Source organism: Heloderma suspectum, chromosome 6 (genome assembly GCF_057233095.1).
Source record: "Heloderma suspectum isolate Gila_16-S chromosome 6, 16-S_ref, whole genome shotgun sequence".
Lineage (NCBI taxonomy): Eukaryota > Metazoa > Chordata > Lepidosauria > Squamata > Helodermatidae > Heloderma > Heloderma suspectum.
Window position 1 is genome coordinate 104,885,147 of NC_139463.1, and position 18,690 is coordinate 104,903,836.

Below are 18,690 nucleotides of genomic sequence, written 5' to 3' on the forward strand. Positions count from 1 at the left end.
GTATTGGATATCTCTATGGATCTTTGGTTACGCCTTATTCAGCAAAAATGTTTGTTTCAGGTCTACTGGACACCACGACGTCTAATATAGGTTTGTCAAACTCAGCTAATTGTTGGAGGTGTAATTCAGTTATCGCTTCTCTTATTCATATGTTTTGGAAATGCCCAATAGTTGCCTCCTTTTGGGAGGAAGTTATTATATGGATAAATTTCGTATTGGAAAGCTCTTTAATATTTACTAATGTAAATGTTCTTTTAAATTACTTACCCACGTTTTGGAATTTAACACATGGTCAGCGTAAATGGATCTTCTGCGCCCTTGTGGTTGTTAAAAGACTGATACTACCCTTCCTTTAGCACAAATGGAAGTTCTTTTTGAACTTTAATTGCCACACTGGGGGCAGGGTTTTTGGGGGGTGGGCTGCAGTTGTACTATGCAAGGAGGGAAGGATTAACCCTTCCCCGCCAGCTTCAAACTCCCCCTAAAAATAACCCACACACACACACAGTAATTAAGTTTAGAAAAAAAAATACCAACTTGCTCTAAGAAGACCATTGGGACATTTGGGCCTCTGGGAAATAGATTCAGGGGTTGAGCTCCGGATCCAGGCTTAGAAACACCCCTGGGCAGCAGGCTTATTGGCCCCACCCTGCTTATGGCTCTGCTGACTTGGTAGTGCACAGGATGTAGAGCCAAAAATGAATGTTTGTGTATTGTGAATCTAAAAAAGGTGTTTTTCAGATTTAAAAAGCCTGCTTCATTCTGGCTTTTAGTGAAGGAACCAATATAGATATTGCTGCACCAGCTGAGATTGGTTGTATATGTTAGGCTGAGTATGTGTTGACTGGAGAGTGTGCCTAAACACTGGCAATTGTACAAAATTCACAGGAAGACACAGAGAATGTTCACACATTCACTGGATTGCTTGTGTTAACATGAAAATAAATTCTTTGGGGTCTTTCACCTAGAGCAGCTGCTATGAACAGCTGATTTTCAAATGAATTTAACCAGCTGTTTTAACAGTTCATATTTATTTTTATTTTATTACATTTTTATACTATCGCATAGCTGAAGGTCTCTGGGCTGTTTACAAAGATTAAAAACATTAAAAATACAATATGCAAAATGTAAAAACATAAAAAACATACAACAGACAGTATACACAGAGACAACATATATCTAAAACAAATTTGACCAATCAGCCAAACCATAAAATGAATCCAGGATCGATTAAAACTCATCACATGCTGCCAAATGCCTAGGAAAAAAGAAAAGCCTTGACCTGGTGCTAAAAATTTATTATTTATTTAATATTTCGTATTTCCTTCATACATCCCATTTGTTTTACACTGCTTCCCCTCTTCTGCTGTTAATATGTTGCACACATACATGTCATGGATGTCCTCTCTTCTTTGCTTTTAGCATTTCCCCACTTCATTTATAATTCTGCTTCTTGGTTATAAGCAATCTATTGGGCTACTGTTAAGGCCTAGCATCTTAACCTGAAGTAAATAGTGTCCGCGCCCCCTTTGCTCTCAGATTCCGTAATATTTTGATCATGAAAACAATGTTGCTTATGCTACATTGGACTGATTATAAATATTTCCCACCTTTTTTAAAAAAAGGGTATATTTATACCCTGTAAAAAACTTCTACATTGATGTTTTTTCCATTTCTAACTGCCTGTGCCTTATTCTATTCCCTTTCTTCTTTCCTTAAACATATTTTCATCAGAAATGTCTTTTGTAATTTTGTTCTCTCCCCTTTTTCTCCATTTATATGATTTTTCATGTTTCCCTCAGGAGTATTGCCTGTCATATCATTTCATTGCTATATCCCCCTGCCCTTCCCAGAAACTGGTCTGAGGTTTTGTCTGTCACAAAATCTACCACACCACAGAACAGTTTAGCACAGTTTCTCAGGTCAACTGTCACCAACCGTCTTCCAACTGCCAACTTCCCCACCACCACCACCACCCTCTTTCATCCCTCTCAGGCCTTCTAACGGTGTCTGATGTTCTCTTCGAAAGAGAACTTTCAGGGGAGATCCTTTTTTCTTCTTCAACATTTTAAAGGAAGGTTGTTCCGCTCTCTGCACTTCTCCAGTAAGACCTTCCAGGGACAAACCCAAGTTTGGTTTCCACTGGAAGCAAATCATTGAAAACTTACAGTATTGTGTAAATTTTGTTTAATATTTACAAATATAAAGTTTGTACATAGGTGGAGGTACAGTTCAACATTCCAGTAGAGAGTCAGATCCCCACATCAGACCTCCAGAGTCCCTCAAGCAACAGGCACTTCCCAGAGGCCTCTTTGCTTCACACACTAAAACAACAAAAAAAGGCAGGTCTGTCTTCCAACACACTTCTATTGTTGCCACCCAGGCAGAGCTTGCCCCCTCCCTCTGGCTGGAGGGGAAGGATCAGGGTAAATCTTCTCCTAGGTCCCCTGCGCCATTCCTGACAGAAAATGTGCCTGGAGACGTTGCCATTATTAAGGACGATGTGGTGTCATTCTGGCTCCCTTAACTCTCTGCTGTCCAACCCCTCCCCCCAAACCCACATTATTCTGCATTCCATACCAATATTATTCTGCATCCCTGGAGAGTCCCCACACACACATTATGCAGAAGCCCTGCCTTGTCTTTGAGTGACCCCGTTTCACTTGACTGCTTGGCCTGGGGCTTGAAGTGTACTATTAAGGAGACAGGCAAGAAGGGTTTGGGGGATAAACCACTGAGAGCCCCATACAAGCAGAGAGAAGGCTGGGCCACCAAGCCTTGAACGAAACCACTTCTGCACCCCTGCCCAAGTGAGGGAAAGCCAGAGAGGAGAGAGGATAAACTGTTGCTACCCAAAAGCTCCAAATCCCTCCAGGTACTTCCAGGAATTTGGACCTCTCTCTTCCTTTACCACAAAACCATACTACACAGGTGTAGTTTGGGACCATGTGAATACTTGGCCCCATATCAGAGCAGAGCCCACCTGTCTGGGCTGCAGCCCACAGTGGATCTAGTGCTCCTGGCGGGCGCCACTGGGCTGCACACTGACCTGGCAGGAATCAAGGCTGAAGGGCCTCAGTGCAGTGGCAAGGAATGTGGGGAGTGGCCGCCAGGGCTATCCAGGGTACATGGGGGCACATACAGAAAAGGCATTTGGGACCCAATGGGAGGAGAAAAACTGGCAAACCGCCCAGAAGAGGTGTGGGCCTCTAGGGTTAACTTCCCAGCCTCAGAGGGGAAACCAGGAGTCAGCCGCCCAAACTAAACAATGGGCTTGATCAAACTTCCTCCTTCGATGAGGAACTGCGTGCTCTCCTCCTCCTCATAGGTTCTACCTGGGAGAGCTGGAAGGACCAGGAGCTGGGCATTGAGGTTTTCCCCTTGACGGTTCACTGCCTCAGTTTCTCTACAATACCTCACCTGATCAAGGCATACTGAGCACAGCAGTTTTACTGCTTCCCATCAGAATAGTCTGTGCATCCACAGAAGAATCCACAGAGAATTGTTGGATATGTTACCGCATTTTTAAAGGTTTCTTTAATTTTCTGTTAGATACTGCCGCTGCTTCAATCTATGAGCCACCTCTTCAGATGAGGCAGCCTATGAATATCTTAAATAAATCAATTTACTCTATTTACCAACATTATTTCATCGTAAGCCAATGCGTTAGACCACCCTTCCCCAACCTGGTGCCCACCTGATGCACTGGACTGAAACCCCCAGAGAGCTTCAGCTATTGGGCGGTATAGAAATGTAATCAAGAAATAAATAAAATCCCATAACTCCCAGCCAGCATGGCCAATAGACATGCTGGCTGAGAATTATGGGAGTTGCAGACTGACACATCCGGAGGGTACCAGGTTGGGGGAAGGCTACAGAAGACAGTAAGCAATGCAAGCTCATAATCTCAAGTGTCTTCTGTCCATTCTTTTATTATCTTCAGAAATGCTTTAGAGAAATTGAGACAGCAGATGAGACAAAAAAACATACACAAATCATATCAATGCACATTCCTACCATTCCTAAAAGCCAGACTGTACAAATGCAATTCTTTCATCGCTCTTGTAAATCTACCAGTACTTAAAAATCTACTCAAAACTGTATTACTATTATTATCCCCATTTACATCCCATCCTTCCTCCAGGGATGGGGCTACCTCTTTTATCCTTGCAACAACCCTGTGAGGTAGGTTAGGCCAAGAGAAAGTGAATGGGCGAAAGTGAATTCTCCTCCGTCCAAGGGCTTCTCTACACCAGGCATTTTATCCCACAACTTCTGCTTCTGGATTCTTTCGGGATTAAGATTGGGCCTTTAAAAGCATTTCCTTCTTTTTTTTTTACCACGGATTTCCTTTATATGCAGGTTCTATGTTTCATTATACAGCCACTAGATGATGCTACTGGTATAGCACAAGGGGTCCATGTTCCCCCTTCAAGCACCCAAGTCCCACAGGTACCCTAACAAGGCAGCAATGTGGATGCTGTTCATTTTTTCCCCATTCACTTTTTTCTCAGAGCACATTTGCCAACAGTTAAATAGTTCCAGAGAATTTGGAGTGAACATTATAATTGATGATGATACCACTAATGTAATATAAATCATTTTCAGTTTATAAACTCTTCAATGCTTTTTGGTATCCTCAGTAACAACTTAGCCATAATATGGAACCATATCCTGTTCAGTAAACATAGATAACACCTGGGATTTTCATACAGTAGTCATACAATAGTCATATACATCTAAGAAGATTGCATGTTTTTCATGAACGCAAAGCTGTGTTTGAAACCTCAGTCATTTACTGTCCTTGTTCATGGCACACAGACTTACTCCATATTATAAGTTTTCTTCAAGGACTCTAGTGCCTTTTCTTTAGTTATATTTTCCCAGTCTTCTGGCAGATCTGCTGGCTTAGCATTATACTGTCTGGCAAAATCATGATTGAACTCTTTAAAAACAAACTTCCAATAATCAGAAGCATCGATACTGGGATCAGGTTGGATGCTCCAGTCAGGGTAGCAGGCATGGTAATCCTTGTATAGATACGATTCCTGTTTGGTGTCATGATTTTTGAAACTCAGGCCAGAAGCCACATCAGAAGAGCAAAGAGAATAATAAAGCTCTTGTGTTCCTTCCCATCTGAATCTTCCCAGTCCTTGAGGCCTATGGACTGCTGCAAAATGCTCCTGATGGTCGCTCCCTCCAGCTTCACAGGGGACTTTGCAGAAGGGACACTGCTTCCCACAGCCAAACACCCGCTTGAAGATCTCATCCTGGGGCTTCACAGACAGACGGGAAAGTTTGTATTCAAAATCCAGAGCATCAAACTCAGATAGTATTTGCTTATACAAATCTGGAAGGAAGTTCTCAACGAAAGTAAAAAACTGGCTAGGATTGGATGCATTCTTAAACTGTATCCCCAATAAACTGTCCTTAGAAATTACCAGCTCTTTCTGCATTTCTCTGCAAAAATTGTCCAAATGTTCAGATATTGTTTCAACATCTTTATGCTTCAAGTTTTGCAGTGTTTCTCTAATTCTCTTTAGCATAGCAGAGATAATGTCTTTTTCCACATTCTTCAGATCCTCAGTTTTTGTATAGTGATCACATATTTGTCTCCTGATCCAGCTCTTCACAAACCCTTCATAGACTGAGATGTATTTTACATATTTATCAAAATTCCAGTCTTCCAACAACTCCTTCTGGATGGTAAACTGGAAGAAGCTCCGACTCCCGTATGTCCTGGACTGGGCACTGTTGAGAATGTCGTCCACTATTTCTATCCCAAGTCTCTTGTAAATATAATCTACTAGGGCAGGATGGAGACACTGATCACAGAAATCCTTAGCCCTGTTTTGCTGGGCATCTTTTTCCTGATAAAGATCTCTGAATGTGGAGAAAAACTGAGGTTTCAGTTTCTCCAGGCGAACATGGGGATCGTTTTCCTTAATGAATTCTTCGTGCATCTGCTGAAACATGTGAGCTGCTTCCCCCAAAATGTGATGCTTTAGGTCCACTTCAAAACATGCTGCTGTATGAAGGCTTTCAGCCTCTTCAAGTGTCTCATTGATCATATGCAAAAGTTCCCCACAATAGGTTTCATCATAATCTCCTTTGGAATTGACTTTTTGGCTAATGTAAAACATGCATTTGTCTGTTAAGGATGTAACAAGTTCTTCTGCTTTATACATATATTCCTTTTTAGAGAATCTTTCTATCAGACTTTGTGATACAGGTGGGTGTATATACTCATCTTTCATGTGGAAGGTGTTTATCCTGTAGCTTTTGGGATCTTTTCTTTCTCCTACTTCCGTGATGACTCGTCTTCCTCAACGGCTCAAGTCCTTTCTCAGGTACGACTGCACCTCTCCATCTATTTCACGTTTCTCTAAGCGACGGAGTGATATTTCTGACAATGTTTCTCTCCACATCCTTTCAAATTCACTTTTCAGTTCTTCATCTCCTAATCTGCACTCTTTCTTCTTACATTCTTCAAGAAGCCCATCAACCTTTCTTCCAATTATTTTCAAATATTCCGCCTGGAGAGTATCAATCTTGTGCCGACCCTTTTTAATATGAATGGCTTCCTTACATTTGGTAGAAGAATAATGTTCAAGTTCTTTCTTAAGGCTGTTCGCACTCCTGACAAAATCTTCTCTGTACCTTTCTACCAGATGCAGATTTGCTGCTCCACTTTCAAAGTAGTGCTTCAAACTCTGCAATACTGTTTCTTCTCCAACCAATAGTTTTTGTTGAAGCTCATTTTGCAAGCTGCATAGATCAAGTCCCTCAGGAGAAACATTTTGTATTGCAGCTTCCTGCTCAGATACCCAGACATGCATCTCTCGGCGGAAACCCCAATCCCATTCGGAATATTTCATGGAAAGGTGATTATGTGCTTCTGCTGTGAGGCTGTTCCGAAAGCTGAAGATGAAGTTCTCATGTTTTACGGCATTCCACAGACTCTTCACCCACTCAGTGAACTCAGGGATGTCCTTGGGAGCCCTCACAATTGAATGATCCCTTATGAATTCAAAAAGGTACTTCTTTAACTCAAAGACCTTTTCACTGTACCCCCTGTTGACTGGAGCCATGGGTGGGACTCCTTGCCATAGACCTGGGATGTACCAGTTGTGCATTTCTGGGTCATAGTCCATGATGTCTGAAAACTTGATATCTCTGTCCAGTTTTTCCATTTTTGCTGCAGCCTTTGTCATTACATTAAACTGTTCCAAAAGATGTTTCCTGTCCCTCATATTTTGATCATGTGCAGACACGTCACTGACATTCTGATGAACAAACTGGCAGTTGGGTTTCTGCCCGATCCTCTCCATCCTGAGGAAAGCATGGGTCACGATTTGCAGGATGTCCTTCATTTCAGTGGCATTCTCCATGGACATGTTCACTATTGTGATGTCACTCAGTCCAATCACTAGAGTGGCCAACTCATTGTCGTGTTGATAGCTGTCTTCCAGTTTCATCAGTTCGGGGGCTTTCAAGCCTTCTGTGTCTATCACCAGGACAAAATCACAGCCAAGCTCCTTAGTCAAGTTTTCTCTGACTTTAAGAAGTGTCATGAAGGCACCTCGCGTACATCGGCCACTGCTGACAGCAAACTGCAGCCCAAACATGGTGTTGAGAAGGGTGGACTTCCCAGTGCTCTGCACCCCCAGCACAGTTATCACCATCATTCTGGACTGACCTCCTAGTTTGCTGTTGAGATTGGTCAGAACATCAGTGATCCACTGCAGGGGGATGTTGGAAGCATCTCCATCAATCAGCTCCAGAGGAAACCCCTCAAGCATCAAGTCAGCTGCAATGCTTGGAAAATGGAGGAATTGCCTTTCGTGTTCTGCTATTCTGCCTTCTTTACCCATCAAATATTCTGCCTCATAAAATTGCCCCAACTCACGTATGAAATGCTCAACTCCCAGAGAAGAGCAAGATATCTCTTTGTCTATTTTGCTGAGAATCTCACCATTGTCCCCTAAAGTCTTGCATTTCTCTTTGTACTCTGCCCGTAACTTCGCAAGGTTCTTTCTCGAAATATGATCCAGGTTGTACTTCATCCATTTTAAGAAGTAGTGCTTCCCTGAGGAATTCAAGTGTTTTATGCCAGTAATGAAATTAGTCACACCATCGGTAAGATCGCACTCATTCTGCTGTTTGCGCAGCTTCAAGAATTTGCCTTTCAGTTCAGATCTGTATTTTTCTGAAGGCGTGTTCCCTTGTCTTTCCATTCTGCACAGTTCTTTTTCCACTTTTGCCAGGTCTTTCCAGAGATCACCTTGGAGCTTCAGTGTTTCTTTCTTGTAACTCACTACATCTTTTATTTCTTGTGTGATTTGTTCTGCCCATCTGAGAGCATCCTGACATTCTTGGCAGTCCTCATCCACCTGGATAGAAAGCTCACGCGCCACATCAGCCATCTTTCCTATACTCATACTCTTGGGAGAAGAGTTTATTATTCTTCCAATATTAGTTCGTAGCTTTCCCACAAACTCTGCTTTATTTGTTGTGGCAGCTTTCGGTAGTATGTGTGAATTGTTGAGTTTAAGCATTGGAGCCAATTTTTTTAAGAAAGCCAATGCGTCATTGGATTGTCTACTCTGACATTCCAGGATGAAGTAGTACTGAGTTGACGTTTCCTTCAGTGATGACAACAAGGTGTATTCTGTCTCACCAATGTGTTCAGCAAATATAAATATGGCCGAAGAGACCTCGGTTAAAAAGCTAAACTGCACCCAGTGTGACTCAACATCTCCACGGAGATTTGCAATTGCAACTGGATCTGGGAAGAGATCTGAGCTCTTCTGCCCTCCTGGGAAATACCAGGCAAACTCTACCAGCCCATCCGCAATTCTGCGAGGGATGTTTCCACACTCCATGTCTCGGTGTATGAAGAAATCATGGTGCTGCTGGGAGGAACTGAGAAACTCATTGAGGAGTTTGGATTTGGAAAGGTTTGAGGACCCCATCCGCACGAAGGAGATCGTTGGCATGGATACCAGCACCAGGCTCTCCTCCTTAAAGCCTTTGCTTTCAGCCATTGAATGGGGACTCCATTTTTTCACAATGTCCCTCATGGCCCAGAGCATCAGGGTACACCTGGGGGTTTCTAAGGGAGGCAGAAGCAAAGGCAGGGCAAACTGGCACAGGGACATTTTGGAAAGGATCTCCTGTTGGAGGAAACTGTCTGAGGAAAGCAGAACAGCACAAAGGACATCGTGGGGGTTCACAGACACCCTCAGAGGCCTCTCAGTAGTGAAGAAAATAGCATCATCAATCCCCTTTTCGTCCTCCTCTCCTCTCAGCCCTTCGTCATCAGGTGCATCCTGCTCAAGGCTTGTGCTTCTGGCAGTCACATTCAGAGCCAGGACCTTCTTCAGAAAATGCCACGGCAGGTCTTCAGATGTATGAGGAATCCATTTGTTTTGACTTTCTGAGCTGATTTCAAGGATGTCTTGCAGGGAGAATTTATTGCTTTTTTGCTTGAGCAGTTTTAATTTTGAGAAAATGTCTTTAAGTGCTTCACTTCTCTCTGTAGAAAGATTTAAATTATTATTATTATTATTATTACTACTACTATAATTGACATCAGTACAAGCTGTAAACCTTCTGACTGCCTGAGCCTGTCCAACTAGCTTGAAGCAACTCTTCCTCTGCTCTTACCCTCTCCCACCAACATACTCCTGCACCTTTTTCTGCTGTGTATGTATAATGGTCACACTTTATGCACTGGGCATGCCTATGAAATATGGTGTAGCACACTGGAGCATCAGCACTTAGGGATGGCGGAGAATTCTGCCATGGACTCCAATGAGGCCGGATTCTTTAGAATCCAGCCCCCCGGAGTCTGTGGCGGAACAGACCACTCCCCCCCCGCAAAATTCTCCCCGGATGGACCCTTCCTGCAACCGGCTGGTCCGGTACGTCCGCTGCCATCCACTGCCCTGGTCTGCGGCCACAAATGGTGTTCGGCGTAGCGGACGCCATTTGCGTCCCTGTTTTAGCCGTGATAGGCTACGTAAATATTTACATAGCCTATCATGGCAAAGAGCAGGGACGCAAATGGTGTCTGCTATGCCATTTGCGCGCTAGTCTTTTCGTGTATCTTTTCTTTTAAAGATAGAAAGATATAATCTTTTCACGGCTAAAGCAGGGATGCAAATGGCGTCCACTACGCCAAACGCCATTTGCGGCCGCAGACCGGCAGCGGACAGAAGTCTGGCTGCGGACGGGCCCGACCGGCGGCTCCACGGAGTCACCGCGGTGCGGAGCCAGCCGGGGAAGATTCCAGGGGAAGGGACAGATCACCTCCCTCCACCGTGGACACCCCGAACTGGAATGGTGAGTGGAGTTCGTACACCCCTAATCAGCATGCACTTGGAGTACTAAGTACACTAGAATAATGACAGTCAGCAAGTAGAGTTAGCCTGCCTAACAAGGAGCTAACACTGGCTTAGGCCCAGTATGACCTAAGGGGTGGGTGGCAACTAAGAAGAGGGCCTTCTCCATTGTGGTACCCCAGTTGTGGAATGAGCTTCTGGACAGATTTCCTTGGCACCCACGTTGTGCTTGTTTCGGCATCCGGTGAAGTCCTTCTATTCTCCCAGACATTTCTGTTTTTCAGTTTATTTAATATCTGGTATTATATTTTAAATTTTGGCACAGCTACTAGCTTCTGTTTGGTTATTTTTGTTTTTATATTGTAGTTTTAAATTTGTAAACATTCATATTGTATTTTACCATCTGTATTTTATTGTCTTGTATTTTATGGTTTGAATTGTTTTAACTGCCCAGAGAGGTTCAGTTATTGGGCAGTATAAAAATGAAATAAATAAATTAAAACATAGTAGCCAAAGCTGTGTATCCTCTGCCACAAATGACATATTCCACAACCACAGAGATCCGTGTTAGCAATCATAATAAAGTACAAAAATTAAGAATATTTCTGAAAACTTAAGCTTGGTTTTGCATAAATTATTTTGCTCCCTCAATTCAATCATATTGGCATTCTCAAGATGGCATATTTATCTTTAAAAGTGACCTGTTTTAATGGAATAATAGTTTTCTACTAAATCAGTTTATGCAATGGGTGTGTTCGCACAACATGCTAACCCATGGTGGGTGAGAATCTGTGTACTGGAGGATGTTTTGCGAACAACCCCCAGTGTGAGGTTGCTGCATTCGACAGGCGATCAGGCACACCACCCACAGTGCGTAGCTTGTCTCCCCCCTTTCCTCTCGGTCCTCCAGCTGGCTCTGCATGGCATCCCAGGGGACTTGGTGGCAGAACCCGTCTTGTATGTTGCCAAGCATCCCATCCCCGCTCCTATCACGGTCAGAGCCCTCTTTTTTTGGCGCCCCTTTCCCCTTGCCAGCCTTGCACAGTTGGCAGGTGAGGAAATGGGGTGTAAGTCACCCCTCTAGCAAGGGTGTCCCCCAGGTTCAATGCGTTGCCCTGCGCTTTGGGAGTGCCCTGCTGCCATTTTGTTGCAAGAGTAGAATTAGCAGGATGCTGGGGGGATGCAAGGATCTCACCATTGCTATTCACACTTTATAAGGAAGAAGTACAAGGAGGCAGGATTTGGGATGTCCCTTTGTTGCTCAGGCTTCCAGAGCTGCCAATCTCTCTTCTTCTCCTCCACAACCCCTCCTCTCAAATTTGATCTTCATACACAGTTCAGAAGAAAGGCGCAGAAACTGGAGCATGGTCACAAGATGTAGAGTCTTTCTTTTACTGTAATGTTCTGGGCCCAATCTACATGTCTGATTTAGTGTGGAACGAGAGGACATCAGGGTCGTTCGCGACAGATGATGCTGTCGCCAATCCACAGCAACGCCCACTTCCCTCTGGAAAAGGCGCATTTTCAGAAAGTCCTTCTAGTGCATCTTTTTTCCTTAAAAAAGGTTCAGCTGCAGTGTGCCCCATCTCCCACATTAAATCCTGGGCATGCCTCTGTGACCTGGTTGTGACCTGGTAGTGATGGTCAAGGGGTGGGGCCGCCCCTTCTTTCCACCTTCTTTCCTCTTTTTCCCCATTCACAGTAGGGGCTTTTGGACACAGGCTTTATTTCCCACGTAGCAATACTTTGCACTGTTTCAGCCTTTCACTATATCGTAGTAGTGCTGTTTTCCCATTCACAATATGTAGCCTGTTTTCCCCATTCATAATAGTGCAGTAGTGCTGTTTCAGGCATTCACAATAGCGCAGTAGCTGCTTTCCCCATTCACAGAATGTAACCTGTATTTCTCATTCAGAATAGTACAGTACCACTGTTTCAGGCATTCACAATAGCAAAGTAACTGCTTTATCCATTCACAGTTTGTAGCCTGTATTTCCCATTCAGAATAGCGCAGTAGGACTATTCAGGCATTCAGAATAGCGATGTAGCTTTTTATCCATTCACAGTTTGTAGCCTGTTTTCCCATTCAGAATAGTGAATTATTCTTTAATCTTTCACAATATCCCAATGGTGGATAAGAGGGGAGAGGTGTGAGGTAAACTACAGGGGCTTAATTCAGTGATTCCAGTAAAATTCCCTAAGCAGGGGAGCTGTGACAGGGGTGGGTAACAAGCCTCTCTCATTTGCTGAGGAGCACCTACAGTGTTAATGACATTCAGTTCTACCCTGCCCAGCCAACCCCAAACTAAAGCGGCTTCAGGTGCAGTTTGACTGTGAGTGTGGGTTTTTAGGTAGTGTATACTCCACCTTTCTTGCTTCATGTGCCCCCGATGGACCAAAATGATTTCATGAAAATCTGGATATAACCAGAAAGCACTTCTCATTCCGTTTCCATTTAGGTCTCTCCTGTTCTCCCTGACTTTCTTCCAGAGAAGCTAGATATGAAAGGGATTGAGATCAGGGCCCAATAATAAGCATTCCCTTATTTTCGCCATAGTCTACGTAAATCTTTATGTGGACTAGATGTGCCAAACTAAGGAACGCAAATGGCGGCGCCCCATGGGCGCCGCCATTTGCGTACGCGCTTTTTTTTCCCCCAGAGTCACCCGTGATAGGCTACGTGATGATTTACGTAGCCTATCACGGCTGACTTTGGAAATCTAGCCATGATAGGCTACGTAAATTGTTACGTAGCCTATCACGGGTGTGTGTTGTTGTTTTTTTACTTTACTTTTTTCTTTCGCGGCCAGGTAGACGGGGCGCTCCTCCCCGGCCTGAATTTCGGCGGCGAGGGATGGGACGCCTCCCCCCTGGCCTGAATTTCGGCCGGGCGAGGCAGGGCACCTCCCCCCCTTGCCTGAACTTCGGGGGGAGAACCGAAGCGCCTCCCCCCCACCGCGAAGCAAGTTGCGGGACCAGGTAAGTCCCTTTCGTCCATCCCTTGTAAAATGACTTTCCGAAAATGCACTGTTTTCAGGGGGAAACTGCAGGGGTGCTGTGGAGTGGCAACAATAGCATGTGTCACAAACAACCCTGATGGGCTCTCGCGCCACACTAAATCACCTACATAGATTGGGTCCATACTGCCCTAGAGATTAGATGAATCTTCCTCCACTTAGCAAAGCTCAAACTGTCCCTGCATGCCTAATCTGCTTCTTGGGAAACCAGCAAGGAAACGAGGAACAAGGTGAAAGTTTAAAGATACTAGTGATGTGACCAAATTTGTGGCCCCGTGGTTACCAACAGAAATACCTTTGGAAAGATCTTCCTTTGCCCCCTCCAGTGCAGTTGGGCTCTCCATTTTCTCTTCTGGAAGTAAATGTTCTAGGGAGAAAAATATAAGTACATTTGAAAGAAGTCATCTGCAAGAATTCAAACACAAGTTGAGAAAGCCATTTGTTAATGTGGGGATGTGGTGGAAGTAGAACTGCAGTCGCGGTTAGAATGCCTGAATTCTCTGTAGGACAGTGTGACAATTGGTAGCCATCACTGGTCTGTTTGCAGGAGTTGGAAGCAGGCTTCAACCATTTTATGGAAGGACAAGGCTCATGCGTCCAGAGATGGAACCGCACAGGAATCCGATTACATAATGTGGGAATAGTAAAATAAAGCTGGATCTCAATAGCATAATCCTATACACATCTACTCAAAAGTAAGTGTGATTGAGTTCATTGGAGCTTACTCCCAGGAAAGTGGCTACATGATTGTAGCCTAAATCACTATCTTACTGAAACTAAAATGTTTTATGAAAACTTTCCTTGGGATATGATTGGTTAATGGCTGTAGGTGGGCAGGAGAAATATCTTAAGAGGTACTGATTTCCAATAATGAAGGGCATACATACAGAACAGCCTTGTCCAACCTGGCATGCTCTGGATGTGTTGGACTACAACTCCCATCATCCCCAGGAAGTATGGCCAGCCATGTGAAAGGGAAAATCTGCCACAAAACATCTTTGTGAAAATGGAGATTTATGGCATGACAACCCAGGATTGTTGCAGATCATGGGTTACATCATGTGTCATGTCCCTGCATGAAGCACACTAGCACTGGAGTAAATCCCCTGGGTAGATCCGGCCACTATTAACTATCCCATACATATGGATTTATTGCTTATCAGTGAGAATTGTGTCCACAATGGATGATTTAGGTAACACAGTTTGGGTAAAATAGGGTGAAGACTGAAGGCCCTTGTCCCTGGGATGGTGGGATGGGAGCTACTAACCCACACATGGTTTACTCCTTCCTTAAGGAAATGCATCCTTCCAGGAAGCACTGCTGGTTCTGGCCCAAAGGAGGGGGAATTGAAGCAATGATATGGGGTGGAAAAATTTCCCACTGTATTTTTTCACAGAACATTTTCCATTTCTAAAAACGCATTGTTCCATAATGTTATGAAAAGTGCATTGTTTCATAAAGTTAATTAATAAGATAGCACTGAATGTGAAAAGTTAGCAGGATGGCTTAGTCTGCATCCAACCCATAATAAATGGATACAGCACTGGTGAAACTGGACAGTTTCACAGTTATAATTAACTCTTTTCAGGTGACTGTCCCCTGGAAGTGTGTGTGTGTGTATGTGTGTGCACGTGCATGACCATACACAATATGCTTTTCAGGTATGCAAAAAAAAAAAAAGCAAGCATGTTAACAGTTTTCAGAGCCTTCATTATTTTCTGAAAATTTAAGCTATGTAAGGGAAATGTCCATCCTGGAGGAGAAGGCTACTAGTCCTGATGGCTATATGCTACCTCCAATATTTGAGGCAGAAGTGACTGAAAGCTTCCATAGGGTCAATAAGGTCACTGTGTGAAAGAATAAGCATTATGTTAACTGTCCTTGAGGCTTAGGAGACATGCCAAGACTCACCATGCATTGAATATCGCAGAACTTGTCTTGAACTTGGACATGCCATTTCTAAACATTCCAGGAACCGGCAACAAGCTCTTTCCCCCTTTTTCTGTATCATGATCAGCAGTTTTCGGCTTTTCTTCTTGGAATCCTCCTCTGCTTTGTCCAAAGCTTCATGTTCTTCCTCAGTGATGACAATATGAGAGACTAAGTCATCTAAGACATCATTTAGGTCCTTCTCAAGGATTTCAATTAACTGTTTTCTTTGCTTGCATATAATATCAGCAGCAGACATCACTGAATCCAATGACCTATAGCAGAAATACTTTTTAAAATTTTATGAATTGGGTGTGGGGGAAGAGAATTAATAGCTGGTTAGCATATAAGAAACTGTTTTATCCTAACAGTCCATTAAAGCTGTACTGCCTACTCCATTGGTGTTGAACTTATGGGTCAGCTAGTGATGTTAGAGAAATCCGCTGCGGATTCAAATGAGGCCAGATTCTTTGGAATCCGGCCTCAGGAATCCACAGCAGATCAGCACCACTTACCTCCGCTCCAGGAGGACTGGAGGTGGAACGGCACTCGGCTGCTTCTTCCACCGGAGCCGTTCGCCTCCTCCACATCGATCACATGGACACATAGGCTTATACACAAGATTCACAGCTCTATTTGCGTATAAGTCTATGGACACATCCTGCCGATCGCCTTTTTTTTTTTTTTTAAGAAATGGCGATCAGCACGGAGGAGGCGAATGGCTCGGGCTGGCAAGGTAAGCGGCCCTATAGTTGGTATGTCTCCATTGAATCCTCACGGAGTGGAGCCGCTTCAGAGGATTCCGGGGGGGGGGGGAATGGATCGCCTCCCCCCTCCACCTGATTGCCCACCAGAACCGACAGTGGGGAATCCGTACATCCCTAGGGTCAGCATCCTCAACTGGATCCAACCCTAGCCTAATGTGAGTCACAAGAGCAACTCCCCACCATGGCCTTTATTCCACCATCACCCCACCCCATTCTTTTTTCCAGGAAAATATAATGAAAAAAGGGTGGGGAAAAGAGAAATACACACACACGGTCACACACACACACACACAAACATGTGGATCTCATCATTCAACTAGAGGGTAAAGGTGGATCCCAGGCCTTAAATGTATTCAAGATGAATCTAAATGATAACTGCTTTTCCAGAACCAAGGCAAAGGCCTTCTTCATACCTGCAACCCAAGATCATTTAACTGAAGATGCTGGGATTGAACTTGGCACCTTCTACCCACAAAGGATGAGCTCTGATTATAAGCTTCTATAAACGTAAGCTGCTTGGTCTTGCAATTGTCTAGAAACCTTTCATTGTTAAGTAGAATTTTTGTTACACTCCTGTACTGGAACATTCTACGCATATCCTGCAATTATCTTCCAACCTATCTGCACTCAGGTGTAAACCCTACATGCTCAAATGAATTCCTGGCATATTCAAAGATGCATGAATACACAATCCAAGTGCGTAGGAGCTTAACCGTACCATAAAATCCTTACCTTCTACCCGCAATCCCATTCCTCCCACTTCCTTATACATCCTTCTTTGCTCCTGGTTGTAGCCCAGCTCCAGTCACAGACCAAGCTCTCACTCTCCTTCACTGTGCCAGTGCTGCTAACCTGTGTTCCATTCTTCTATATTTTACAAAAGATTGTTGTAGGTCCCCCTAGTCCTGGATGGGAGGGCTAGAGATATCATGAGCCAGTGGGTACTTGTAGCATGGAATGGTAGCTTCAGTTATATGACAGCTTCAGGTGCACAGACTCCATGTGTCCATTCCAGCGAACAGACAAATCAGGAACTTATGCCTACCACTCTGCCACTGACAGCCATTCAGGTCCAAGGTAGTGGTGAAGGTAGAACTAATCCCAGCATAGGATACCATACCATAAGCACATTGCCCAAATAACAGCCCTTAACAGCTCTAATTCCCCAGCATTTTGGAGCTTAACATGGAAAACCTTTAACACAACATTTTAAACTGAAAGGGTCTTTTGGTTATTGAATTTTAGAAAATATTCCTGCACTCCTCCTACTGAATGGGAGGTCTCGAGATCTCACAAGACTCCAGTTAGAGCAGAAATAGGTAATTAGGGTTCAGAGGCACAAGAGAAGCCAGGCCATTTTTCTGATCACTTGGCAACCCTCGGGAGTCGAATTGCTGCCCTATTCAAGTGTTGTGTGCCTGTTGCCCAATGGTGGTGTGTCTGTATTTTTTTCCTCTTTTTTCCTTTCTTTTTTACATTTTATTATTTATTTGCATTTTCAACAATAACAAGTACATCAATCCCTCCCTCTCAATCCCCAAATTAAGGGGATTCAATTGAGACCTCTCAATCTCAAACTAAGAAATAATTATAACTGTATGTCAAATACCCTCACACACATACATTGTCAATACACCTGTAAATAATACAATTAAAATACTGTATCTATTGTTAATTGATACGTTTCTATGCCAGATTAGAATCTACTACACCAAAAATCCAACTGATTAGTTGGGGGTTCATCTTCAACATTCAGTTCTAGGAAAAACATTAAGAATAGGTACCAAGTTGCTACGAAGTTTTCTTCCTTTATTTTTCCTCTAGTCAAAGAAAAATGGCTGGTCAATTTCTCCACCAGCAACTGACGATTCTATCAAGGTATCCCAGGAATGAAAGTCCTTGGGCATTTTTCAAAGTTCTAGCAATCCGATTCTCGCAGTTCCTACAAGCACTGCCAACAATCCTTTATAACACAATCCTCCCCCCCCCCCGCCCCAGTAAACAATGAGAAGAGACCGCTAATAAAGTTTCATTTAGAATTAGTGTTTCTCCTGTTAGGTTACTCAGCCACTCTCTTACTTCATGCCAGAACTGTCTGACCTTCGGACAGAGGATCCATATATGTTCAAGTGATCCCGTTAAGCCATAGTTTCTCCAACCCATGTCCGATAACTCAATATTGATTTTATGTAACTTTGTGGGGCACAAATGCCATCTATGGACTGTTTTTAATACCATTTCTTTAGGCATGGCTGATATATAAGGCTGCTGATATACTAATATTTAGGTTAGCTTCTCAAGTCATCCTGGCACCCATGTAATTAACATGAGAACATAAGAAGTGCCATGCTGGATCAGACCAGGGGTCAACCCAGTCCAGTATTCTGTTTGTACAGTGGCCAACCAGCTATCGACCGAGAACGCACAAGCAGGACACGAATGCAACAGCACTCCCCTGCCCGTGTTCCCTAACAACTGGTGTACACAGGCATACTGGAGGTCACACACAGCCATCAGGACTAGTGGCCATTGATAGCCTTCTCCTCCAGGAATTTGTCCAGCCCCCTTTCAAAGCCATCCAAATTGGTGGCCATCAATACATCTTGTGGTAGCAATTCCATCGTTTAACT

The 18,690-nt window shown here is 43.8% G+C and overlaps 1 protein-coding gene across 1 annotated transcript in view; it reads right to left on the reverse strand.

Annotated features, from left to right (window-relative positions):
- Positions 1–316: 316 nt before the first annotated feature.
- The window catches only part of LOC146342256 (interferon-induced very large GTPase 1-like), a 104,105-nt gene continuing 85,731 nt past the window's right edge, over positions 317–18,690 (reverse strand). The window contains 3 exon segments of the mRNA XM_084806006.1: positions 317–9,538; positions 13,659–13,730; positions 15,276–15,568. Coding sequence (XP_084662132.1) covers positions 4,824–9,538; positions 13,659–13,730; positions 15,276–15,568 — 5,080 coding nt within the window. The 3' untranslated portion in view covers positions 317–4,823.